Source organism: Opisthocomus hoazin, chromosome 25, assembly GCF_030867145.1.
Source record: "Opisthocomus hoazin isolate bOpiHoa1 chromosome 25, bOpiHoa1.hap1, whole genome shotgun sequence".
Classification (NCBI taxonomy): Eukaryota; Metazoa; Chordata; class Aves; order Opisthocomiformes; family Opisthocomidae; genus Opisthocomus; species Opisthocomus hoazin.
Window position 1 is genome coordinate 8,649,331 of NC_134438.1, and position 23,430 is coordinate 8,672,760.

Consider the following 23,430-nt stretch of genomic DNA (forward strand, 5'->3'; position numbering starts at 1 on the left):
AATCGCCGCCGCCGGCCCCGCCCTCCGCCCGCCGCCATTGGCCGGCGCCGCCGCCGCTCAGGTCCCCGCCGAAGGCGGCGGCGGGGATGCCGATGCCGGCGGGCGCGGAGCCGCCGCGGCGCGGAGCCGCCGCCCGGCCCGGGCACGGCGGGGCGGGCGCGGGAGGGGCGGGGGCGCGCAGCCCGCGGGCCCCGCAGCGGCCCCCCGGGCCCCCCCCGCCGCGGCCGGGGCCGTAGGGTCCCCCGCCTCCCGGGGGCACGGCGCACCGGTATGAAGCGGTGCCGGTCGGACGAGCTGCGGCAGCCCGAGGAGGACCCCGGCGCCGCGGGGGAACCGCCCGGCCCCGCCGCCATGGAGGCCAAGCCCGGGGAGGCGGCGGCCCCCGAGGCGGGCGCTGTCCCGCCGCCGCGCACCAAGCCCCCCGACCTGAAGGTGAGCGGCGGTGGCACCGGCCGGCGGGTACCGGTGGGTTGGCAACGGGGCGAGCGTCCCGGTGGGGTCACCGGAGGGGCGAGGGTCCCTTGGGGTCAGCAGCGGGGCTACCAACCGTGCACCCTGTGACGTTACCGTTGGGGTTACGGGTGGGGTGCACACCTTGGCGGGGTACCACCTTCTCCAGACCCTGCTCCCCACTCTGCGATGGGTGTGACCTTGGAGGACGTGGGGTGGGGACGCTCCTGGATGGGGATGGTCCCGGGATGTGGTGGTCCCAGGAAGAGAATGGTCCCAGGATGAGGATGCTCCCAGGATGGAGATGCTCCCAGGATGAGGATGGTCTCAGGATGCGGTTGCCCCCGGGATGGGGATGCTCCTGGGATGAGGATGCTCCCAGGATGGAGATGCTCCCAGGATGAGGATGGCCTCAGGATGAGGTTGCTCCCAGGATGAGGATGCTCCTGGATGAGGATGCTCCCAGGATGGAGATGGTCACAGGATGAGGATGATCCTGGGATGGGGATGGTCCTGGGAAGGGAATGGTCCCGGAATGAGGATGCTCCCGGGATGGGGATGGTCCCAGGATGAGGATGCTCCCAGGATGGGGATGGTCCCAGGATGAGGATGTTCCTGGGATGAGGATGCTCCTGGGATGGGGATGGTCCTAGGATGAGGTTGCTCCTGGGATGAGGATGCTCCCGGGATGGGGATGGTCCCAGGATGAGGATGCTCCTGGGATGGGGATGGTCCCAGGAGGGGGATGCTCCTGCAGTGAGGATGCTCCTGCAGTGAGGATGCTCTTGGGATGAAGAGGTCCCAGGTTGGGATGCTCCCAGATTGGGGATGCTCCTGCACTGGGGACCCTCCGAGGGGTGGGTGTACCTCTGGGGTGTGGGTGTCCCCACGGTGGGCCACCTCCCAGGGTCGAGGTGCCTCGTGGTAAGCTTGCACAAGTGCGCATGGGTCTGGGCACCGCCGTGGCCATGGCCCTGCTGCAGCTTGGCCACCAAGAGCAGCGGTGGGAGAGGCGGGAGGACCCTGGTGACAGCACCCACCCTTGGCGAGGGGGCTCCAGGTGGGAGGGCCGCACCCCGGGGGGCAGCTCCGGAGCAGGCTGCCGTCACCCCAGCAGGATTTTTTGGGGGGGTAACAGTGCTGTCCTCCTGCAGAGGGGCTGAGCAGACCCCAGTAAATAACCTCCGGAGTCACCCCGGGTCCGGGGAGCTGCTCGGGCGACCACCGCTGATGGGCTTCACGCTGCGCCGGTGCAGAGCTGGCCCCGAGGCTGCTCCTCCGGTGCCTTCGCGCTGTGTCCGGTGCGTGAGGAAAACAAGTTGTGCGGCACTGCAGCGCTGCGGGAGGGAAGGGAGCCGGTCCCCGGGCAGGGATGCGGGCGGCAGGACGGGGCGGGCCCGGGTGAAACCGGGCAGAAATTTCCCGTGGGGTTGGGAGCGGAGCAGCTCTGAGCCCCGGTCGTTCAGCGGGGTCCCAGCGGCGTGGACGCGGTGGGGTTTTACGTTGCGGAGATGAATCCCCTGCTTGTAACTTGGGTGTTTGCAGGTGCTGCGGCACGTTGCGGCCGCGGGCAGAGCGTGCTCGTGGCAGCGTTGTCCAAGGCGACGTGCAGTACGGAGGTGCTGCTTCCACTCTGTGGTTTCAAAAAGACCTGGACAAAAGTGAGAAATGTCCCTGGTCACCCAGGGGCAGCCTGGCATCCAGGACGGAGACCCTTGCTGTGGAGCACCCCAGCCTGCCGCCTGGCCTGGGGGGTCTTCCCGGCACGGTCAAGGTCACGCGGGCGCTGGGAAGCACAGCCAGGGCCGCCAGGCTGCTGCTGTGCCTGCAGGCATCCCTTCCCGAAGGGCAGCCAGGAAATAAAAGCCCCCGTTCCCGTAGGAGAACTCGGCTGCTTTAAGCTGAAGAAGCCCTGTGGCTGCAGGACGCTGCTTGCTGCGACGCGCGGTGCCTTTTCCTCGATGTCCAAGCAGCAGCTCCTGCTCCTGAGACCGTTTTGGCTTTGCTGATGGGATGCACAGCTGCCCTAAAAGCAGCTGCAGGGGAGAGCCCCGTGCCAGGGGAAGGCGCGTCCGTGGGGATGTGGTGCTCGAGGCCACGCGAGGCTTGGTGGGATGGGACACCCTTACCTCGGGGAGGCTCCATTGGCCTGGCCAAGGTGGTGCTTCCCATCCACATCATCCCCCAGCCGCTCTCCATCCCACCCAGGGCCCTTCTCACCTGCACAGTGAGTCCGAAAGGGGTGGGAGCGTGGGGCAAACGGAGCCACGACTCGCGATGGGGACGGCCACCAGGCCACGCGGTCCTCGGCCGGCGCGTCCAGCTCCGGGCTGGAGCTCAGCCCGCTCTGCGCCCTGGTCCAGCAGCAGCAGCAGCAGTGGCCAGGCGCCCATTGATTTTATCGGTGCGAGCACCATACCCTAATGCAAGTCTGCTTCGCGATGCTCCCTTTTAACGCATTTGTAGCACGGCAATTAATTGCCTGCGTGGAGCAAATCCTCAAACTTGCTTCGCCAGGCAGAACGCATGAAAAATTGCGTCTCGGCGCTGCCCACCGCTTCCTGGCCCCGCCACAGGCACCACCGACTCAGCCACTTCGCCTCCCGTTCCTACAATTAGTGGCATCATTAATATAATCTGAAAGGTTTCCTGCCCCAAACCGCTGCCTGCGCCCCGGTGCGTTGGGTTCAAACGAGCTGGTCCTTGGCCCCTCTGCGGTCCCCAGGCTGGCGTGGTGCCACACACCAAGACCCACAGCTCCATCTCCCCGGGGATGGTGAACAAGTGCCAGATGTAAACTTTCGTTTGCTGCCAGCCGAAGATGGATTTATGGGGCCAAGCTCTTTCCAGTGGTGCCCAGCAACAGGACAAGGGGCAACGGGCACAAACTGAAGCAGAGGAAGCTCCAGCTGAAGATGAGGAAGAACTTCTTCCCTCTGAGGGTGACGGAGCCCTGGCCCAGGCTGCCCAGGGAGGCTGTGGAGTCTCCTTCTCTGGAGATATTCCAGCCCCGCCTGGCCGCAGTGCTGTGCAGCCTGCTCTGGGTGACCCTGCTTGGGCAGGGGGTTGGACTGGGTGACCCACAGAGGTCCCTTCCAACCCCGACCATTCTGTGATTCTGTGATTCTGAACTGGCAGCCTGGAAGCAGCAGGCTGCCTTGTGCCATCTCCATCCCCTAAAGCCGGCAGCCCCACCGCAGCGCTCCGTTCCCCAGCCCCGACTCCAGCTCCTTCGCCGAGAGGGAGGGCTCCATTAGGGCAAAAAAAAAAAAACCAGAAAAGTTCTGGCAAGGAGCAAAGCAGATGCGTGACACATAGTTCTGCTCAAAAAGGTGTTGGGTGGCAGGGATTTCTGCGCTCTGCAGCAGAGTTACTGGATCCATACAAAACGCTGCGGAAGGAGACACCCGGCCTCTCGCAGCCGGGGCGTCCCACCACCGAGGTGCTCGCCGCTTCGTCCCGCTTTCCCCGAGCACCTCAGAGCCGAGTGTTTTCCCCGGGTCTCTCTCTCTCTCTGTTTTCCCAAGTGGGCCGATCTGGCCAAGGGCTGAAGGTTGAAGCCTGACGTCATTTCCATCTCCAGTTTCGTGATCTTGGTCTTCATGGCCCCCGCCTTTCACTCCTTTGAACCTGAAAGCCAAGAACAGCACTGACCTGAGCCCTTCTCTCTTCCCAGGGCCTGATCCAAACCCCACATCCAACGACAGAAACTTCCCCTGGGCTTACTGGCACTGGGGAACCTTTCCTGGAGCTGGGAAATCTCTCCTGGAGCTGGGGAACATCTCCTGGGGAGGAGGGAAGTGCAGGACAAGGGGAGGTCCCACCATGGGACGTGCAGTCCCCAGTGCAGGTCCTGCCCTGAGCAGTGGGGTTGGGACAGGGGTGGCTGGAGGGGACGGGGTGAAGCGTTAACCTCCTGTTTACTTACAGCAGGTCAAACCCTCTGAGCTAGTTTAATTTTTTCAAAGGTCCCTTGCTACGAGGGGATGGGTTTGGGGGTGGAGACCCCCTGGTGTGGTTCAGAGACCCCCCCCATGGCGGTGCCTGTGCGGGCTGCTCACTGCGGGGAGCATCCAGAGGACTACTCCTCTCCGTAAAGGTCACCAGCCCCTGTTCTAAACCCTCAGGTACATTTATATTTAATCCCTCGCACGAACAATTTCCCAGGCATATTTTGGTCTTGAAAGGACACCGCCAAGGTGAGCCGGCTCCCCTGCGGTTGGTGGGATGGAGCTGTTGTCAAGCAGCTTGAGCAGGAGCAGCGTGGTCCCCGGAGCAGCCGCATCCATCATCTCCCCGGGGCGTTGCTCATCAAGAGCTCCCAGGCTGTTGGCAGGGTCCCCAGTGGGTCCCCGCTGTCACGGCTGCGGAGCTGCACGCCGGGACCCCCCGGCCCCGCAGGGAGAGGAGCGAGTCCTCCCAGGCAGGGTGCAGCCAAGAGGATGGCGTGTTTTCCCCGGGATCTGTGCCTGGCACAGCAGAGGGGCGAGAGTTTTACAAACTGAAGCAGAGGAAGTTCTGTCTGAACATGAGGAAGAACTTCTTCCCTCTGAGGGTGACGGAGCCCTGGCCCGGGCTGCCCAGGGAGGCTGTGGAGTCTCCTTCTCTGGAGATATTCAAGACCCGCCTGGACAAGGTCCTGTGCAGCCTGCTGTGGGTGACCCTGCTTGGGCAGGGGGTTGGGCTGGGTGACCCACAGAGGTCCCTGCCAACCCCGACCATTCTGTGATTCTGTGATTCTGTGAGAGCCGAGGCCGGGGTGCACTGCCCTCCCGGGAGACCACCCCAGCAGACACATGCTCGTGTTGGTGTGGGCCACTCGGCTGGGGCCAAGCGCCCCGTGCCCTGGTCCCAGCCCCCCCAGACCTGGCCCCCCAGGGTCCCCATCCTCGCTTCCCACTGAATTTCAGCGCTTGGCATCGCCGCGGTCAGTTGAGGAGACCCAGGGGTGACAGCCGTGGGAGAAGCGGTGGTGGGCTGCCGCTCGCTGCGTTATTCCCCCAGGAACACATCTGGCTCCTCTCGCCTCCGGCAGCAGAGATCTTGCCCTGCAAATGCCAGCCAAGGCCGGGAGCTCGCGGGGGTCCGCAGCCCCCCCGGCCGGAGCCACACCTGGGCCGTGGAGCCGGCCCCGCAGATGTTCTGGAGAGCGTTTGAGGAGCCGTGTGTCACTACAGCCTTTTAGTAGTGCCTTAAACAGCATGACTAACATTTGTCACATGTTTGTTCTCTCATCCTGTGCCCGGGAGGAGAAGCGTGCGTGGGGGAGTGCTTTATTTTCCATTTTAGAACATCTATACGTTTTCCTTGGCGTTTGTGGCAGCGGGAGGAGCGGCAGGACGGGGGCTCGGGATGCTGATGTGAGATAGGGATGTGAGGGGCAGCTGGGCTGGCTGGCACCCCATGGGGACAGCTCTGCCCCCAGCCTCCAGCCTGGCTGGTAGCAGTGGGGTGCAGGATGGTGGTAGGACCCCCTTGCTGGGGACCCATAGGAGGATCAGCCAGAGAAAGCAGCAGGAAGGACAAGAAACTCCGTGCAGGGGCAAGCAGGACCTCCTGGGGTCCTGCTGCTGTTTGCAGGGCTGTGAGCTGCTCAGTGGCGTGGCCTTCCCTGTCTCTGCCCACTGGGGAATGGCTCCCCCCACGCCTTGAAATATGGAGTGGGATGGGATGGGATGGGATGGGATGGGATGGGATGGGATGGGATGGGATGGGATGGGATGGGAAGAGATAGGATGAGATGAGATGAGATGAGATGGGATGGGATGGGATGGGATGGGATGGGATGGGATGGTGCGGGACAGGATGGGATGGGATGGGATGGGATGGGATGGGATGGGATGGGATGGGATGGGATGGGATGGGATGGGATGGTGCGGGACAGGACGGGACGAGATAATCTTCCACTGTGTCTGTGCAATGCCTCCAAAGGGCTGCAGAGCTTTGGCTGGGACCTTCCGGTGGACCAGGGATATAAATAATTAATAGTAATAATAATTGAGCAGGACTTCACAGCATGTGGCTGTGCTATAAGGTCATGGCAACAAGATCCCTTCCGTGCGTGCCTGAAAGCCGAGTAAGAGGTTTGGATGTCGGGGCAGAGCTGAAAGGCCATTTAGTGAGAAACTGGGAGGTTTCAGGCCGCATGGCCGCTTGGCAGCGGGAGGAACACCGGCCCTGGAGAGCCCGGCACGGCCCGAGGGGCAGGGAGGGATGGGCATCCCTGCCATGGTGGGCAAGGGGACGTTGCCAAAGAGCAGCATCCCAGAGAAACCAGTCATCCAAGTTGCTGTCTCCTTGCAAGATGGTTTGGGTTAAAAAGGGGTTTTCTGGCTCTTGGCCAGGCATGGCTCGTCCCCACAGTGTCCCCACGGGGCCAGGACTCTGCCTTTGGTGCAGGCAGGGTGGTGGGATGGGTACAAGGGGGGTTCATACAGCCCCCTCCTGGCTTCTCCCGTTTTAGCGATTGCTCTCCATCAGTGGGTAAGGACAGAAGCAGGAGGCACAGAGTGCGACCGTGGTCAGCCCAGAGCTGTGCTCAGCCGAACCGTGTGCCTCGGGCTTGACTCCACCGCAGCCGGCGGGCGACGAGAGGCAGGAGCCGCTCATTTGAAGTCCACAGAAGCAAGTCCCGGCTGCCAAGTGGGAGAGCCTGGCTGCATTGGTGAAAAAGACAAAAGAAGTAAAGATATTTTTGGATTAATCTTAGTGTTTTACAGCTGTCTACACTGAGCAATTAATCTCTGTATCCATTGCTTCAGTTATAAAGCAGCGGCTGCTCCAAAATAGCCTGTGCAGACGCTCTGTTCTGAGCCACGAGCAGTTTCGTGCCAGCAAAGTGCCTCTGCTTTGGAAGTGCAATAATATCCCAGAGTAACATCAGAAAACAGAGTTTTTACAGCAGCAGGTTCTCTGCAGCAACTGTCGCAGAACGGCTCGTTCGTGGTGACCGCTCCCAACAACCCTGTGGCACAGAGACGCCTGCAGCTTGAGAAGCCATCGCTCCGCTGGGGGCTCGAGCCCAGCGCAGCAGGGCTGGGATTCCGCCTTCTGCTTCCCCCCCCCTTTTTCCCACGCCGATCCCTTACCGTCCCGCCGGGAGCCTTACCTGCAGAGCCCAGGAAAGGTTCTTTCAGGAAAACTTGGAAAGGGCCTGAGGAGAGTTGCTTTTAAAAGGTGAATTTCTGCCAGATCGAGCTGTTGGGCCAAGAGGCCCCTGAGGGCAGCTGGCTTCACCTCCACGCCGGTGCTGGACAAACGTCCTCTCCTTTATTGCTGGCTTCGCTTTTATTTTGTTTTCATTGCCCTCACGGAAGGGAGTTGGTTGTTTCTTGTCGCCTGGACCTTCTGAAGGTCTAGCTGTGCATCCCTTGATGGGGGTGCCGTACCCTTGATGCTAGAAATCTGTGGGGTTATAGTTATTACCTATCTAATGCTGTCTCTGTTTCCATAGAAACTCTATAAATAGAATAAAATTTAAATCACAATTTCCTGAAGTAGCAATTCAGCACCATAGATTTGTTCTATATTTCCCAGGAAAAACCAAAAGGGTAGAAATTTTCGTTATGAATGGATAACGGAAGGGTTTGCCTGTAACGTTCAGTGACACAGGAGCTAATTGCTCATCCCTTGTCGATATTACAGCTGTGATGAGAGTTAGCCCCTTATGGCTTTGGACCTTGCGGCTTTAATGTCTGCGGTTTTTAGGAGATGGAGCCCTTTCTGCATGGCCATCAAGTCCTCCACAGTCTGCAGCTCCTGGAGGTCGTGTCTCGAACATCGCTGCTTTTCTAGAGGCCGGGGCTTTTGCCAAGTGTCCACCGGAGCTATCAGTAGCTCCCAGTTCCGTGTCTGCCTCACGCTGGTTTTCAAGCATGAGTAAATGGCAGCACTGCAGTTATGGGAACCAGCATCCCTGGGGAGAGGCCCAGCCACCGTAAATCAGCGCTGAAATGCCCCTGGACGTCAGCAGGGTCAGGACTGGCGTCCTCAAAGGTAGGGTGCTCGGCTCCACTCCAAACCGGAGACAGGGAGCAGCAGGGCAGACCCGTGCCTTGTGATCTGCTGGGTTCCTGGCAGCTGAGGCTGCTTCGGGAGCTGAGAGGATCTTTCGATGTCCCCGGATCGTGCTGCCTGGCAGCCACCATGGACCAGGGATCTGGGACCCGCCGAGCCCCTGTGCAGATGCTGGACATTGCTGCCCACGCCGCTGCCCACCGCTCGACCGCACTCAGGGGATTGTGGAGGGCACCCAGCCAAAATATCCCGTGGATGCAAATCTGGGCGTTCCAGTGACTGCGGGGAAACTGCTCTGGGCTAACCCGGCTGCAATCAGGAGCACGATCTGTTCCACCATCCATATTGCATGACTTCACTGCGGCCGCGGTCGGCGTCCACTCCGATTCCCAGGAGCTGGCACAGGAAAAGCCGTGTGCTCTGTGGGAACTGAGCCTCAGACCCCTGGGAGAGGAAGACCTAGGGGTACCCAGGGGAGTGACGTGCCCCCGTCTTCTGCTGGAAACCAGTTGCCACCCAGTGGGAACTGGCTTTGGTGGCATTGTGCCGTCAGCTGTGGTTTCACCCCCATAAGCGAGGCCAGCTTGCCAGTGCTGTGCTCGGAGGTTGTGGAAAATCCCCTGGGCAGAAGCCCTGCCCGATCCTTCCTGGAGCACGCTTCGGAGAGCAGGTGGCTCCTGGCAGCGCCGGTGGCCGAGGCTCCAAGGCTGGGAGTACCCATGGCTTTTCTAGCTGAGGAAGGGGCTGCTCCATCCCTGCTGCCCGCAGGGTCGGGGTCTCCGCGCAGCGCGTGGTGGTGGCTGCAGCAGGCACCCTCCTCCCTCCGCTGCTCTGCAGGGTCTTTCTGCTTCTCCTGCTACTTCTAGGGGTAGCCAGCGCTCGTTGGAGACCTTCCCCTGGCGTGGGGAACGCTGTTGGAACTGCACACCTGAGCCGTCCCAAGCACCACGCTCAGCCCTGCGGGCCATCCGATGGCTGCTGGTGTTAATACTTTTCAAGGTGTAAAGTGCAGTGCTGGCAACAGGGCTTGTTCCCTTCCACCGATCCCTCTGGGCTGGTGTGGTGTCCCCACAGCCCTCCAGAAGCTCTTTAATCCCTTGAGCTTTGCGTTTTGGTTCGGTGTTGACGTGGGCACCATCCGCCATAGCTGTGTGTGCCGAAGTGGGGAGATGCCGACCCTTTCTGGCAGTGACAGAGGTTGTTTTCTCTCCCCTCCTGCAGAAAATCCAGCAGCTGTCCGAAGGGTCCATGTTCGGCCATGGCCTGAAGCACCTTTTCCACAGCCGCCGGCGGTCGCGGGAGCGGGAGCACCAGAACTCGCAGGACTCGCTGCCGCCGCACTACGGCGCGTCCGACCACGACTCCCCCGACGAGAAGGAGCGGTCCCCGGAGATGCACCGCGTCTCCTACGCCATGTCCCTGCACGACCTCCCGGCGCGTCCCACCGCCTTCAACCGGGTGCTGCAGCAGATCCGCTCTCGCCCCTCCATCAAGCGCGGCACCAGCCTGCACAGCGGCAGCCGGCGAGCCAAGAGCGGCTCGCTGGAGCCCCAGAAGGGGAGCCCCCACCTTGTCCGCAAGGCCCCCCAGGACAGCAGCCTCACCGCCATCCTCCACCAGCACCAGGGCCGCCCCAGGTCCTCCTCCACCACCGACACTGCCATCCTCCTGGCCGAGAGCGGGGCCGTCTACCTGCTCACCGAGGACACCGAGTGCCTGGCCGATAAGGTAGGGCTGTGCCGTGGGGACATCCCTGGGGAGCCGGGGCAGGACTGGGCGCAGAGCACCCCAAGATGCTGTTGGGAGGAGGGACAGTCTCTGGTGGCACTGGGTGTGCGGGATGGCAGACGGCAGCCCCTGCCCGGGAGCAAATCGGGTCCGGAGGCTGCCGGGGTTGATGCTTCTCTCGCGGGGAGGTGAAGGCAGGGACATGTCCCGGTCCGATTGCCAGAGCGGGATTTGAGGGAGGGAGAAAGGGACCTGGCAAGAGCTCTGTGCCGGTGGGGTGGGACCCCCAGCGCGGGGTCGGAGGGGATCCCGGGCAGCCCAGCGCTGGGCATCTACAAGGGCTCGGCCGGGCGGCTGCAAGCTGGTTGTGGCCAAAGCGATTTTTAAACGGCTCTGTGCAGAGCTAACAGAGAGGATGGTATTTCCATCTAGCGTTTAGCCCTGTTAATTATGAAAGAGCTGAGATTAGCGCAGCGGCACGGCACGCTGAGGACAAGGGGCGGGCGGTGAGAGGTGCTCCGGCTGCTGGTGGGATTCGCCGTGTCGGCTTCTGTCCTTGGGCTTTGGAGCTTGGGGGGTTGTCATGATTTAAAACTACTCTCTGCAGCCCTGAGGGCTAGAAGCATCCTCTTTTTGCCTTTTTTTAGTTTTTTAATTTACCTGAAAATGCCAGCAGTGAGTGGAAAGCAGTAGGGCTTGGGGTGAGGAGTGGCCAGGCAGGCTGCTGCACCCCATGAGGGCTCCTGGGTGGGTGGCTTTTACGGGAACAGATGTGTAGCAGGGTGGCAGTGCCTGGGCAGAGCTGCCGGAGTGGGACAGCAGCGGGGGTGTCGGGTCCCTGCGCTCCCCCCGAGCAGCGGGACCCAGCGGGCGCAGGGGCTGGGGGCGATGCTCCCCACGCATCCCTTCATGCTTGGCACCCAGCCTCCGAGAGGGAAATCTGACCTGGAGACTCCTGTTGCCCTCTGATCTCGTGGAAAGAGGATCAGCCAGATACTTTTTCTCTCTGTTTTCGCTCGGCTGTTTCAGCTCGCGGCGTGCAGCGGGTGCCAGCGCTGCTCCCCTGCCGCAGCCGTGCGGGGACAGGGCCACCGCCGGGACGTGGGAATCTGCTCCCAGAGGATAGACACTGTCGTTGTGTTTGCCAGAAACGCTGCCCAGGTCCTCCTCTCCTCCCTTCACAGTGTGGAAATCGGGGCACCCCGACCCTTCCCTGGCAGTCCCCGCTCCTCCCCGCCGGCACGCTGCACCCAGACCAAGTGCCCGAGCGGGGCCGGGAGCCGGTCAGGTTGTTACTTCGAGCATCTGCACCCAGAATTTCTTCCATCCGTCCCGTGGCATTGGCCTCGCCAGGAGCCCGGTCCCGCTGAGCCCGCTGGGGCTACGGCCGAAGCTTCGCCCCAAAGCGGTTCGCGCCGGGGCAGGAGCACGCGGAGGGAGGCGAGAGCGGAGCGGGTCCGTGTCCGCTCCCCGGGCGGCACGAAGAGCGCAGAAAGGGGATGAATAATTAACTGCATATGACACAAAGAGTAATAAGGAGAGAGGCGATACTGGGGCCTTTGTGAGGCAGTGGAAAAATAACCTATTTAGAGAAACAAGAGCTATGTGATATTCTCATGCCGTATTATTTTTCCGTAGCCTGCAGGAAACCCGGCCTCCTGCCCATGGCAAACCGGCTCCTCTCCCGCAGGGACGGCTGGTGCTGCCATGCCCCGGGCTCCAGCACGCCCGGCACGGCTTTGCCGGAGCCCGGCAGGCGGGTTTGCACCGGGGCCTTGGGCCAGCAGCCGCTTCGCATCCCCTCTGCCTTGTCCTGCCGGGGTCGGACACCTCCTCCCCGTTTCTCCCTCAGTTTGGGAGCCCCCGCCCGGGGGGTGCCCGGGGCCCCCGTGAAAGAGCCTTTTCACCCCCAGAAATTTCACGCTGAATTTTCCATCCGTTGCGTAAGGGCCTGGGCGCACACTGGGTTGTAAGATATTGTAAGATAGGGTGATAATATCACAGAATGGTCGGGGTTGGCAGGGACCTCTGTGGGTCACCCAGTCCAACCCTCCTGCCCAAGCAGGGTCACCTACAGCAGGCTGTAGAGGACCTTGTCCAGGCGGGTCTGGAATATCTCCAGAGAAGGAGACTCCACAGCCTCCCTGGGCAGCCTGGGCCAGGGCTCCGTCACCCTCAGAGGGAAGAAGTTCGTGGGATCGCTCAGCCTCAGCAAGTGCTTTTTGAACATCTATTGATCTTTTTTTTCCTTTTTTTTTCATTCATTCAGTTCCTGCAGTTTTCCCTTCCCTACCTTCACCTGTACCAGTTCCTTGCCTGCAGTCCCCACCAGTGCTGGGCCACCCTCTGCCCTTCTGGGACCAGGCACACACGGTTCCATCCCCTGCACCCCCTAAGTCCCCCCAAGAGGCAGCTGCTGGGGTGCTGCGGCCGTGGGGAGCAGACGGGGTGACAGGAGGAGGCGAGCAGGACTATGGCAGAGTTTGGGCATTCGATGCCAGGCGCTGGTTCTGGCTGGGGCTCACGGTGTAATTGGAGAAACATCTCGTGTGCCCCTGCTCCCATCGTGGGGAGCATCACCGAGCGGTGACCACCAACCAGGGCTGGGGGTCTGTCACCCACGCCGCACGTTGGGGACCGAGCTGGGGACAAGGCTTTGCTTTATGGGGTGATGCCCACCCGGAGCACATGTGTTCGTGGCTTCTCCCCCTGCCCCAGCCCTCCCCGCCACGCTCTGCCCACCTTGTGCGTGCAGAGCAGCTCCCGGTGCGGGTGGGATGACGATGCGGTGGCCCGGACGTCCCCTGCCTCCCACTGACTCTGCTCTGAGGATCGCAGCCGATCCGTGCATGCCCAGGGAGTGTGGGCTCTCTGGTTTGCCCCAACGTGGGTCTCCGCTCGCCGGCGAGCCCGTCGGGTGGGCTGGGGCAGCCGCTCCTCCGGGGCTGCGGGTACCGGTGGGCAGGAGCATCGCTGGGTTTCAAGCAGCCGCTGTCCTGCACGTCCCTTCGCGCGTGGCTCGCTTGCTTGGCCAAAGCGAGGTGGGGTCTCCGGTGTATCCATACCTCGGTGTCGGTGTGTCCGAGGGAGCACGTGGCTGGTGTCGGCGTTTCACACGAGGACGTGCCGGCTTGCGGACGCGGTGGCATGTGTGACGGCGGTGGTGGCAGCGGCACCGTGAGGGCAGGGGGCAGCTGCGGGCTGGGACTGCGCGTGGCGATGGGAGCGTGCTGGACAGACTTCTCCTTATCTCACTAATCTCCTCCTGGTGACCCGCCAGCGTCCCTTGGGAGAGGCGGGCAGATGGCATTACTGAGGCCCCGACACCGGCAGCGGTGGCTGTGGGGTCTCCCCACAGACCCCGAACCCCCGCGGCAGTGAGCTCAGCTGAGCGCCGGTGCTGGCGGGGCAGAGCATCCCGGGGGGACCCCCGTCCCCGTCGGGGTGGCCGGAGCTGGAGCGGGGCGGCCGCGGGGTTTTGTGCCTGGTGCTGCCGGGGAGCTGCGTGGATGCCTGCGGGGACTGCGGGATGGTCCATGTCCAGGTGAGCCCCCTCGATGCGCCGGGGCCCTCCCGAGCCCCCGCAGCCCACCCGGAGCAGCGGCGGGGGGCGAGCGGGCTGGCTGCGGGGCCGGTGGCCATTAGAGGTCTGTCCATGCCCACCGCAGCCGGTTTCTCCCCGGCACCGCGGAGGGACCCGCTCACAAGTGTCACGAGTGTGAGTGCTCAGCGGGGCTCAGGGCTCCTACCCCGCTACCCTCGGCGTCCCTCGGCAAGTGACAGCACCAGCTGCCACCACGGCCCCCGGGCCCCTCCCGCAGCCGCCTTGGCCCTGGCGCGGATGCTTCTCCCATGAGACACAGGGGAGGGATGGGGGGAGCAGGGGGGCTTCGTGCCACGGCTCAGCTTTGGGCTCGCGGGCCAGGCCAGCTGCTGAGCAGCGATGGCCGCGCTGATTTATGGGCTCGTAGCCCGAGTGTGCCATTTCCCCACTCCCGTCTCCTCCCTCCGCTCCCCTGCTGCCTGCCCAGTCTCTGCAGGAGGTGGTCTGCGGTCCGGGGGGCTCTGCCTTGGGGGGCAACCTGTCCTGGCAGCCCCAGCCCCACCGTCCTGCTGCCACGAGGGCACCAGCCCTCCCAACACAGGGCAGGATTCATCCCGCTAAATTTAGATGCTCACTGGGTCAGTGGCTATATCGGGGTGAGGTGGATTACGGTCCGCAGGGAGCAACCGGTGGCTTCTGAGCATCCACCCCAGGGGCGGCTGTGGCCCACGGGCATGGAGGGCTTTGGGCGAGCAGTGGCCAGGAGGTTGCTGGATGGCTCCAGGACAAGGGGCAACGGGCACAAACTGAAGCAGAGGAAGCTCCAGCTGAAGATGAGGAAGAACTTCTTCCCTCTGAGGGTGACGGAGCCCTGGCCCAGGCTGCCCAGGGAGGCTGTGGAGTCTCCTTCTCTGGAGATATTCCAGACCCGCCTGGACAAGGTCCTCTACAGCCTGCTCTGGGTGACCCTGCTTGGGCAGGGGGTTGGACTGGGTGACCCACAGAGGTCCCTTCCAACCCCCACCATTCTGTGATTCTGTGATTCGTCCCAGCAGCTCGGGGCCATCAGGCAAAGTTCATCTCCCCTGCTCAGGCATCGGCTTTCTGGCTGCGCCGTGTCCAGCTCAGCCCTGGCTCCCTCCAGCCCTGCCAGCACCCGACCGCCTTCGGTTTCAGGGTGGGGACGTGGCTTCTCACCTCCTACAGCTCCGGTTACCCAGAACTGGTCTCGGTTGACAGCTGGGACAGGGACAGGGACAGGGGACTCCGCACAACCCGGCCGTGCCCCCCGGGGCCGGCGTGGCTGGTCAGGGCGCTGAGCAGCCCCAGCCCGGCTCCAGCTCGGAGGGGAGATGCCCCGGGGCCGGGGGCTTGCTGGTAGGAAAAGGGGTTTGCTCCACTCACTTCCTGAGTATCCTTTCTCCCCGCGGCGGGTGGGGATGTGATAGGGGCAAGGGAGGTCGGCCGGGAGCGCTGGGGTGGCTTGGGTGGTGGTGGGACGCTGGTGACGCTTTGCTAAAACTCATTTTCAGTGGGGGTTTGAGTGCTTGCAGAGCTGGGGCCGGTGGTCCTGAGACCAGAGGTGATCCTGAGACCTGATCCTGAGGCTGAGCTCCTGAGCAGGCAGCCTGCTTTCTGGAGGTGCTGAGCACCCAAGAGTCCCGGAGGAGCTGGTGTGAGCTAAGGGGACATGAGACCTTTGAGTCTCACTGTTTGTGGTTGCTCTTCCCGCATGTAACCCAGGCAGGAGATTCCCAGGCAGGGGTTTGCCCTCGCTCCCTGCCTCAGTTTCCCCAGCTGGGAACCAGAGCCAGCACTGCCGTGCGTTTGGTGAAGGCTCTCGCATCTCTTTCAGAGGATTTGCTGATGGAGTCAAAGCACGTTCTCCCCTCCCACCCAGACTCCAGGTGAGTTCTGGTGTTAAAATCCCAGAGGAAGGAGCTAGAATAAGCCAGGGATGACTGCAAAAGCGAATAGAGGGAATGGTGGTAGAAAGCTGCCCTCCCTGCAGCCCCACAGCCCCATGGCCGGGCATCCAGGCAGGGTCCCGAGGGGGGGAGCCGGGGAGCATCGCCATGCTGACACCCTGCAAGTACCAAGGGTTTTGGGTGGGAGCTGCTGACCTTGGCTGCAAACGGAGCCCCCGCCGGGCATCACAAAACTGGAGGGGCAAAAGTCCTCGTGTCCAGGTCGGCTCCCGCCTCTCTGCCTCCATCTCCTTGCGTGTTACGGGGAGCTGGAGCCTGTGGGTGCAGGGGGGTGGTGGGAACTCCTTCCCTCACTCCCATCGGGATGGTGCTTTGAGGAGCGCTTTGGGAAAAGCAGATAATAGCTGCGAAGACAAAGATACCCGAGATGATTGCTGCTTAATTAATTCAGGAGAAGAAGAATATCAGACTCTTGTACTGATTCACCCCCTAGCAAAACACATCGTGTTCCTCAGCCCTCGCTGACATATGGCTGTTGTTTCCAGCCCACCAGCAGCTCCCGCTCCCCGGCAGGCGGGCGCTGCGGACGCCGGCTTGCTGCCTGCCCCGGCCGATTTCGGTGGATGCCCGGGGTGGAGAGGGCAGGACTGGGGGAGCGAGGATTCCTGTCCGTCCCGCAGGAGTCCGTCCTGCTGCCGTGGGCATGTGGCTGGGTTGCAGCTGAGAGCAGGATTTGGCTCCTGAGTCAGGATGAGCAAAGCGGGGTCCTGCCTTGCGACTCTGAGAGTGCTGGGCTCTTTGCCCTGCGGCTCTGCCTCTCCCTGCCTTCCCCCTCAAACCCTTCCCACATAAGCTGCCAAAAGTCCCCCCCAGCTGCACAAGCACCCTGTCAGAGGCGTTGAAACCCAGCTGCAGCTTGGGCTGGGGGCTGCTGCTGGCGGTTTTAATGCTGTGTCACCCAGCAAGCGAAATAGCAGCACCATCGCTGGAGCTCCCGGGGTTATTCCCTCCAATAAAAACAACAGCAGGAATTTTTCCAAAGATTCTCCAAGCGTAGGAAGGGCCCTGAATAGCTTTACCTGTGAGGGATGGTCACTGAATCACCTCCACGGAGGTGTCCCTGCCAGTGTCCTGCAAGCCCAGGGCACGAGGTACAGTCCCCGAGCCGGAGGGTGTGATGTCGAATTAGGAAACGCTGGGGTCTGCATGGTGTGGATGGGCACAGGGATGTCGCAAGCCCAGGGCAGGCAGCGGGGACGGATCCCCAGCACCCCGGGGTTGTGCCCGTCTGCACCCACGCAGCCGCCTTCCACGCAGGGCTCTGTGCAGGAGCACATTCCCCACCTGCTGCCGCTGAGAACCCCGTGGGATGGTGGCACCATCCCAGCTCAGACCAGGGACCGGGGACCCTCGGCGGCTCATTTGTTTGTTCCCTGCGTCGTGCGGAAGGCAGCCTGGCCCGGCAGCGCTTGCTGGTGCTGCTGGTTCTCCCAGCACAGTTGGAGGAGCAGGACTGGCCCCCGCGGCACCCAGCCTGTTCCCGCTCCCCCAGGCTCCCTCCCTGCTCGCCAGCCTGTGCTGCTTGTTCTTGGCTGCCTCAGAGCCTGGCAGTCCCTCCTCTGCAAAAGCACGTCGCAGGATCCTCTGCCCCTTCCACTCCTTAACCGCAGCCATGACAGAGGGAGAGGATCCGGCCGCCTCGCGGAGCACCGGCCCGGCGCTTTGCAGGAGCGACCTGGGCATCCTCATGCCGGAACCGCATCCTCCCGAAGCCTGTCCCGGGAAAAGGATATTGCTCTTAAATTCTCTGCTGGGTGTCTTTGTAAGTACCCCCCCTCTGCTCCCCTTCCTGCTCCTAGGCAAGGCAAGGCAAGGACTGGGGATGTCCAGGCGTAAGGGGTGAGGGGCAAGGTGGCACCTGCAGGCAAAGGTCAGGCTGCTGCTGGGCTCTGTACGGCTGCCGCTTGCGAGGGTGGAGGTCTTGGCCAAGAAGCCCCTTGCTTTGGATGCAAATGCATGGGGGGACGTGAGGCTAAGGAGTGGTGGGCTTTGCAGATCTTCACCTGTATCAGCATCCTGGCTCCCGATGATCCGTGCGCAGCTTTCCCAGCCCAGTCGAGGACACTCTAGTGCAGCTTGACTGGGCTTCCTCCTTTTTTTAGTACCAGGTTCTCCACGCTGAGCTCAGGCCCTGTGTGTCCCCGCTCAGCCCAGCCCCAGCTGGTGCCGGTGAAAGCAGAGCCCGAGTCCAGAATTTGCCGTGTGTGTGTGCTGCGTCGTAGCTGACCTGTCTCTTGGCTGAGATGCTCGGACTGGGACTTTGTAGGCGTTCAGGGCCAGATTCTGCACCACTCAGCACCAGCACGCCCTGAATGCGCTGTGATTTCGTGTCTATCCAGGGATTTCCTTTGCATTGCAGCTGGGGTTTATTTATTTTTAAATTTGCCTCTTACAGGCAGGCTGAAAAACATAGCTGCCACTTTCTAAGCAGCGGGCTCAGTCTCCCAAAGCAGAGCTGGTGCTAAGGATGAAGGGGAGTCCACCCAACCTTTCGGGTATTAATATGTGATGTTCTTGCTTCTGCAATTATTTGCTAACCCTTCCCCTTGTGCTGGAGAGCTGAGAACAGGCGGTTCCCCATGAACCAAGCTGCCTGAGGTCCCCAATAAATAAAAATAATGCTCTCCAAGTCTCCTTGCGGCAGGCTGCTGGCAAAGTCTTACCCTGAGCATCCCGGCATTGATCAAGTCTTCACTTCTTGAGCCTCCTCTGGGGAAATCTGTGCTCCTCCATCCTTCCCTGAGGGCAGGGACAGCCTGGCAGGGTTTGCGCCGGGGGTGTGAGCTGGCAGGAGGTGTGGGGGGCTCGGCGGGGGCCGTTACAGTTAACCACAGGCTGGGAAGACCGAGTCGCAGCACGGAAGCGGGGCTGTGCCTGGCAGCCCCAAAAAGCGCTTCCCTCCGCTGCCTGCAGCACGGCCGGGAGCAGATGGGCTTCGGGGCCGGCCCCAGAGCTTTAAACCTGGGAAATGGAAAGCAGAGCTCGGACCAGGGAGGGTGCTTTCCAGGGGACCACGTGGAGCTGGGGACTTTTCCTGCCCCGCTGAGGCGACGGAAGAGTGGTGGGAAGTGACCTCTGGCTGCCGAGCTAAAATGAGAAGCGATGCTACGAGAGATGTTAAACCTCGGTAATCCGCCCCGCGTCATGCCCGGAGGCATCCACAGCCCGGGGCTTGGCCAGGCTGCAGCATCCACCCTCGCCAGGGCAGCTCGGTGGGATTGGAGGGATGGACGAGGAGCAGCATCTGCCCACGGGAGCCACGCTGCTCCTACCCACGCGGGCAAGGAGCCGTGCGTGCTGCCAGCACCGGCCCCGCGGGCAGCATTGCGGCGTTGCCCGCACGGTCTGGCCCTACCCCGCGTCTCTGGAGCATCGGGGCAGCACCAGGAGGAACCTGCTCCTTCCTCGCCCTTCCCCGGCGCGGCTGCGCACAGTACGGTAGGCACAGCTGGTTTCTGCTCCTGGGGGGTTTCACTTACCGGGGAATCTGCTCTTCTTTGTGCCCTTCGCTGCAGATGGCACCACAGCCCTCTGCCAGTGCCTGCGAACAGTGGGTGGGCGTGCAGGGAAGGGGCTCAGCGCTGGCGTGCACAGAGATTGCTCATGCAAACTCACAGCCAGATGTGGAGGGGAGGCTTTTTTCTGTGAGATCCTGTCCTTCCGAGAGGACAGACCCAGAAACACGGAGGCTGCCGACAGCTCCGTGTGTAGAAGCAGCTCCCTGAGGGGTTACATGGCCTGCGGGGATGCTCAGGTCAGCACAGGGCTGTGCCATCCCCAGGCTGGGGTGCAGGGACCAGTCGGGTCCCTCCAGCATGGCTTCCCCACCGCGGGGCCAGCAGCCAAGACCAGGTTTGGAAGACAACACTGGTGAGCTGTGCTACTGCCTGGTTGATTCAGCCCGTCCCTTGCTCCCAAGCACCGTCTGGTGCCAGCACGGTGGCACGGCTGGGGATCACAGAATCACAGAATGGTAGGGGTTGGAAGGGACCTCTGTGGGTCACCCAGCCCAACCCCCTGCCCAAGCAGGGTCACCCACAGCAGGCTGTAGAGGACCTTGTCCAGGAGGGTCTTGAATATCTCCAGAGAAGGAGACTCCACAGCCTCCCTGGGCAGCCTGGGCCAGGGCTCCGTCACCCTCAGAGGGAAGAAGTTCTTCCTCACATTCAGATGGAGCTTCCTCTGCTTCAGTCTGTGCCCGTTGCCCCTTGTCCTGTCGCTGGGCACCACTGAACAGAGCTTGGCCCCATCCTCCTGACCCCCACCCTGCAGATATTTGTAAGTATTAGGTCCCCTCTCAGCCTTCTCTTCTCCAGGCTGAACAAGCCCAGCTCCCTCAGCCTCTCCTCGTAGGAGAGATGCTCCAGTCCCCTCCTCATCCTCGTAGCCCTCCGCTGGACTCTCTCCAGTAGCTCCTCATCTTTCTTGAACTGGGGAGCCCAGAACTGGATGCCCCGGGGCAAGGTGCCATGCACGGTGCCAGTGCCACAGCAGCGAGAATCTGGGTTGGAGGGAGCCAAGCGTTGTAGTTCTTGGTGTCAAACTGTGCTGTGGCAGCTTCGCGTCGCGGATCGGTCCTGCCGGGCTGCTCTGGCTCTGCCTCCTCCTGACTCCCAGCACCCAGTGATGCCCGGAGAGCCGCCAGCGCAGGCAGCGGCACGGGTGCAGGAGGGTCTGTTGGGTCCAGCAGGCTGAGGACTGAGGGTGGTCCAAGGAAACGTCTTCCCGGCTCAGAGCAGCCCAAGCGGAGGTTGCTGCTTCTGAGCCCGTTTCCTCCTGTCACACTGGCCAGCTTATCTGCAGCCACACATGTTCCCGCAGCCCAGCAGCTCCTGCCCCAGAGCTGCTCAGCACCGATGCCTCCTGGAAGGGAAATGCTCCTGCAGCGATGCTTCGCCGACATTGCGAGGGCGAGGTTTAGGGGAGCTCACGTTTGCAGGGTGCGGAGGGACTGAGACCTGGCGATGGTCCTTTTGCAGAGCCGTCGAACAAAAACCTTTCAAATCCATCCCTGCCTGGTCAGGTTGATTTTTGTGCTGCTGAACCCGGGCAGGGCCAGCTCCATCACGGGCCGTGCTGGCTGTGCTCCGCGGGGCAGCTCAGAGGTGCAGCGTTGCAGCCAGAGCTTCTCCAACGTGGCAGGTTACGCTTCCAGGGGACAGACGGACGTAGGGACAGCCCGAGAGGCGATGGGGAGTGGTGCTTGCCCTGCCTCAGCTGTGGGAGCAGCACGGTCTGCCCCATTAAACATGCATCTGGGTCACGAGCAGCTCATCGGTCCGGCCTGTGCGATTCAATGTGTGGCTGAAAACACTCCCGAAGTTGTTGTCTTGTTGCTTTATTTTGAGAAATAGCTAAACCAGAGAGCTGCAAACGAACCTTTCTCATTCAGCCCATTGTCTGTGGCTGCACAGATGCTCTGGGCTGCGGCCACAGCTGGTTTGAGGTTTCAAACAGCCCCAGCATCAGCAGGGCACGCTGAGGGCTTTGGGCTGGCACAGCGGAAGGCTGTGGGCTGGAGTTCTGCTTCCCTCGATTGCTCTCATCCAGGTCTGATCCTGCAGCGCTGGCCGCATCCACCCTGCTCTGTGCAACCCCGCGGGTTTGGGCTGAGCCAAACGCACAAGCTCTGGGTCTCCTGTCTCGCCCAGGACTCTCGCTTTGCCCCCCACCAGCTCCGCTGGCCCCGGCATCGATGCAGCTCCTGGGGGGTGACTCCAGGCTGCCACCGGCTTCTGCAGAACCAGAGCCTGCTCTCGTCCCTGCTTGGTTTCCGGATGCCCCATTTAATATCTTCTGAATTGCATGTGGAATATCAAAGGCTTGTTTCTGGTCAGCTGGCTGGATGTGTTTTCCGTGCACTGCGTGTTCTCCCGTGGCAGAATCGGGCCGGTGCAACCTTCCCCGTCGCTCGCTGTGGCGTGAGCAGGTTGGCAGCGCTCCGCCGGCCGGCCGGCCCCGGGTCCATCCCACTGCATGGCCAAGACACCACCTGGTCCCGACATAAGCAGCTTTTAGCTCCCTTGGGCTGCCCAGCTCCTTGCTCGAGCACCGTATTTTTCCCGTGCATCAGTCCCACTCGGGGTTTTGCTTTGTGTCTGCCTCCCCCTGCCTCTCCCAGGCTTCATGTCCTGCTGCGTGTGACACAGCAGATGACACCGGCCCAGCCCGACCCGCTGCGTCAGGGCACAGGCAGCGTATGGGGCTGGAGGCGTGTGAGGGGACGAGGGGGGGGTTTGCGTTACAGCCCTGAAAGCTCCCGCCGCTGAGAGCTGTAAACAGCTCCGGCAGATTTCCCGAGTCGGCAATCCCGCTGAGCCATCGGCTCCATCCCAACGCCGCGCTCCGTCCCTGCGCGTTGGGGAGGCACCCGGGGACGCGGGGCCAGCCCTGACGGGGGGTCTGCGGGAGGGCTCTACGCCTCCCTCCCTGCTGCTCCCCCGAAACTTTGCCGCCGTCAGCTGCCGCGTTCCCCCGGCCAGGCACCCCGCCATGGCGGCCAGCGCTGCCCACGCATCGCTGCCGGGCTCCGGGATGCCGCGGGGACGCGGCCGAGCAGCCCACGCCGAGTAGCCCTGGGGGACCCGAGCCCTGCCCGCCATGGAGGTAGGTCCTGGTTGGGGTTGGAAGGGACTGCAGGGAGGATGGCGATGGGCAGGGAGAGCCGCGGGGGCTTTCAGTGGCTCCGTTTCTGGCGCTCGGTGAATGGAACCCACCGGCACGATCTGTGCCCGTGCAGAACAGAAGCTCCGCTGCGAGCTGACACCGGGAGCATGCCTCCCTGCGTTATGTAAGAAAAATTAATCTTCTGCTGGTAAATTAGTGGAGGCAGCTGCTGCCGGCCCGTTGTGTCCGTGCAGGGGCAGCAGGCAGGGCAGGGCAGGCAGGGGCACAGGGCTGCCTGCTTCGGTCCCTGCTGCAGGCTTGGAAGGAGGGTGGGAAGGGTGAGTCAGGGCTCCTGCTTCTATTTTCAACGCCTGGGGTGGGTAACGCGGTCTGGTGGGAATAGCGGCTCCGCGCCGGGAGGCACGGGGTGCGAACGCACGCGGGGACGGGGACGGGACTGGGGACACCCAGAGCATCCCTGTAACGCTGGGCTAATGGCAGTCACCAGCTCACAGGGTGAGCGCTGTCCCAAATTACGCTGATAAATGTGCTCCGGGGAAGAGGGGCTGTGGAATCACCGACATTTAACGACTGCCCCAAAATCAACGTCCCCACATCTGCTGCCCACCTGCATTTCTCTGCCGGCCGTGGCCTCTCCTCCATGGGTTTCCACAGCCACCAAGGGCCCGGGGCACGATGACACCCACGCTGCGGAGCTGCCGGCCCGGTGCAGCAGCTCCCCGGGTCCGTCCTGCGAGCCAGCATCCCTCGGCAGCTCGGTGGTTCTTATTTTTCCCGTGCTTGAAGGTGCATGTGGTCCTTCCCACAGCCGCTTCGTCCCCATGTTGCATTTCAGCTGGGAACCACGGTCACACTTCGTAGTGAAAGTCCTCGCTCGGGGTCGATGGAGCCACGGTGTTACCTCAGCCATGACGCTTCTTAGGGGGCTATAGGGTGTGGAAAACAGAATAGTTTAGGGCGTGAGTAAGTTTTGTCTTGAGAGTTTTGTTCTGAACTTTGCAATAATTCTGCAATTTCTTCAGAATGGGTTTGAATCCCTCCCAGCCACGGGTGTGCTGGGAGACCCTCAGCCCCGCG

The 23,430-nt window shown here is 62.3% G+C and overlaps 1 protein-coding gene across 5 annotated transcripts in view; it reads left to right on the top strand.

Annotated features, from left to right (window-relative positions):
- The first annotated feature begins 222 nt into the window (after positions 1-222).
- The window catches only part of TMCC2 (transmembrane and coiled-coil domain family 2), a 29,044-nt gene continuing 5,836 nt past the window's right edge, over positions 223-23,430 (top strand). The window contains exons 1-2 of one of the 5 annotated variants that reach the window (XM_075443120.1): positions 223-432; positions 9,688-10,194. In XM_075443120.1, coding sequence (XP_075299235.1) covers positions 271-432; positions 9,688-10,194 — 669 coding nt within the window. In that variant the 5' untranslated portion in view covers positions 223-270. Of the gene's footprint in view, positions 433-9,687; positions 10,195-13,589; positions 13,739-14,987; positions 15,150-17,268; positions 17,489-22,172; positions 22,333-23,430 lie in introns of those variants that run through there. The other 4 variants (XM_075443122.1, XM_075443124.1, XM_075443121.1 and 1 more) reach the window with 4 other exon arrangements.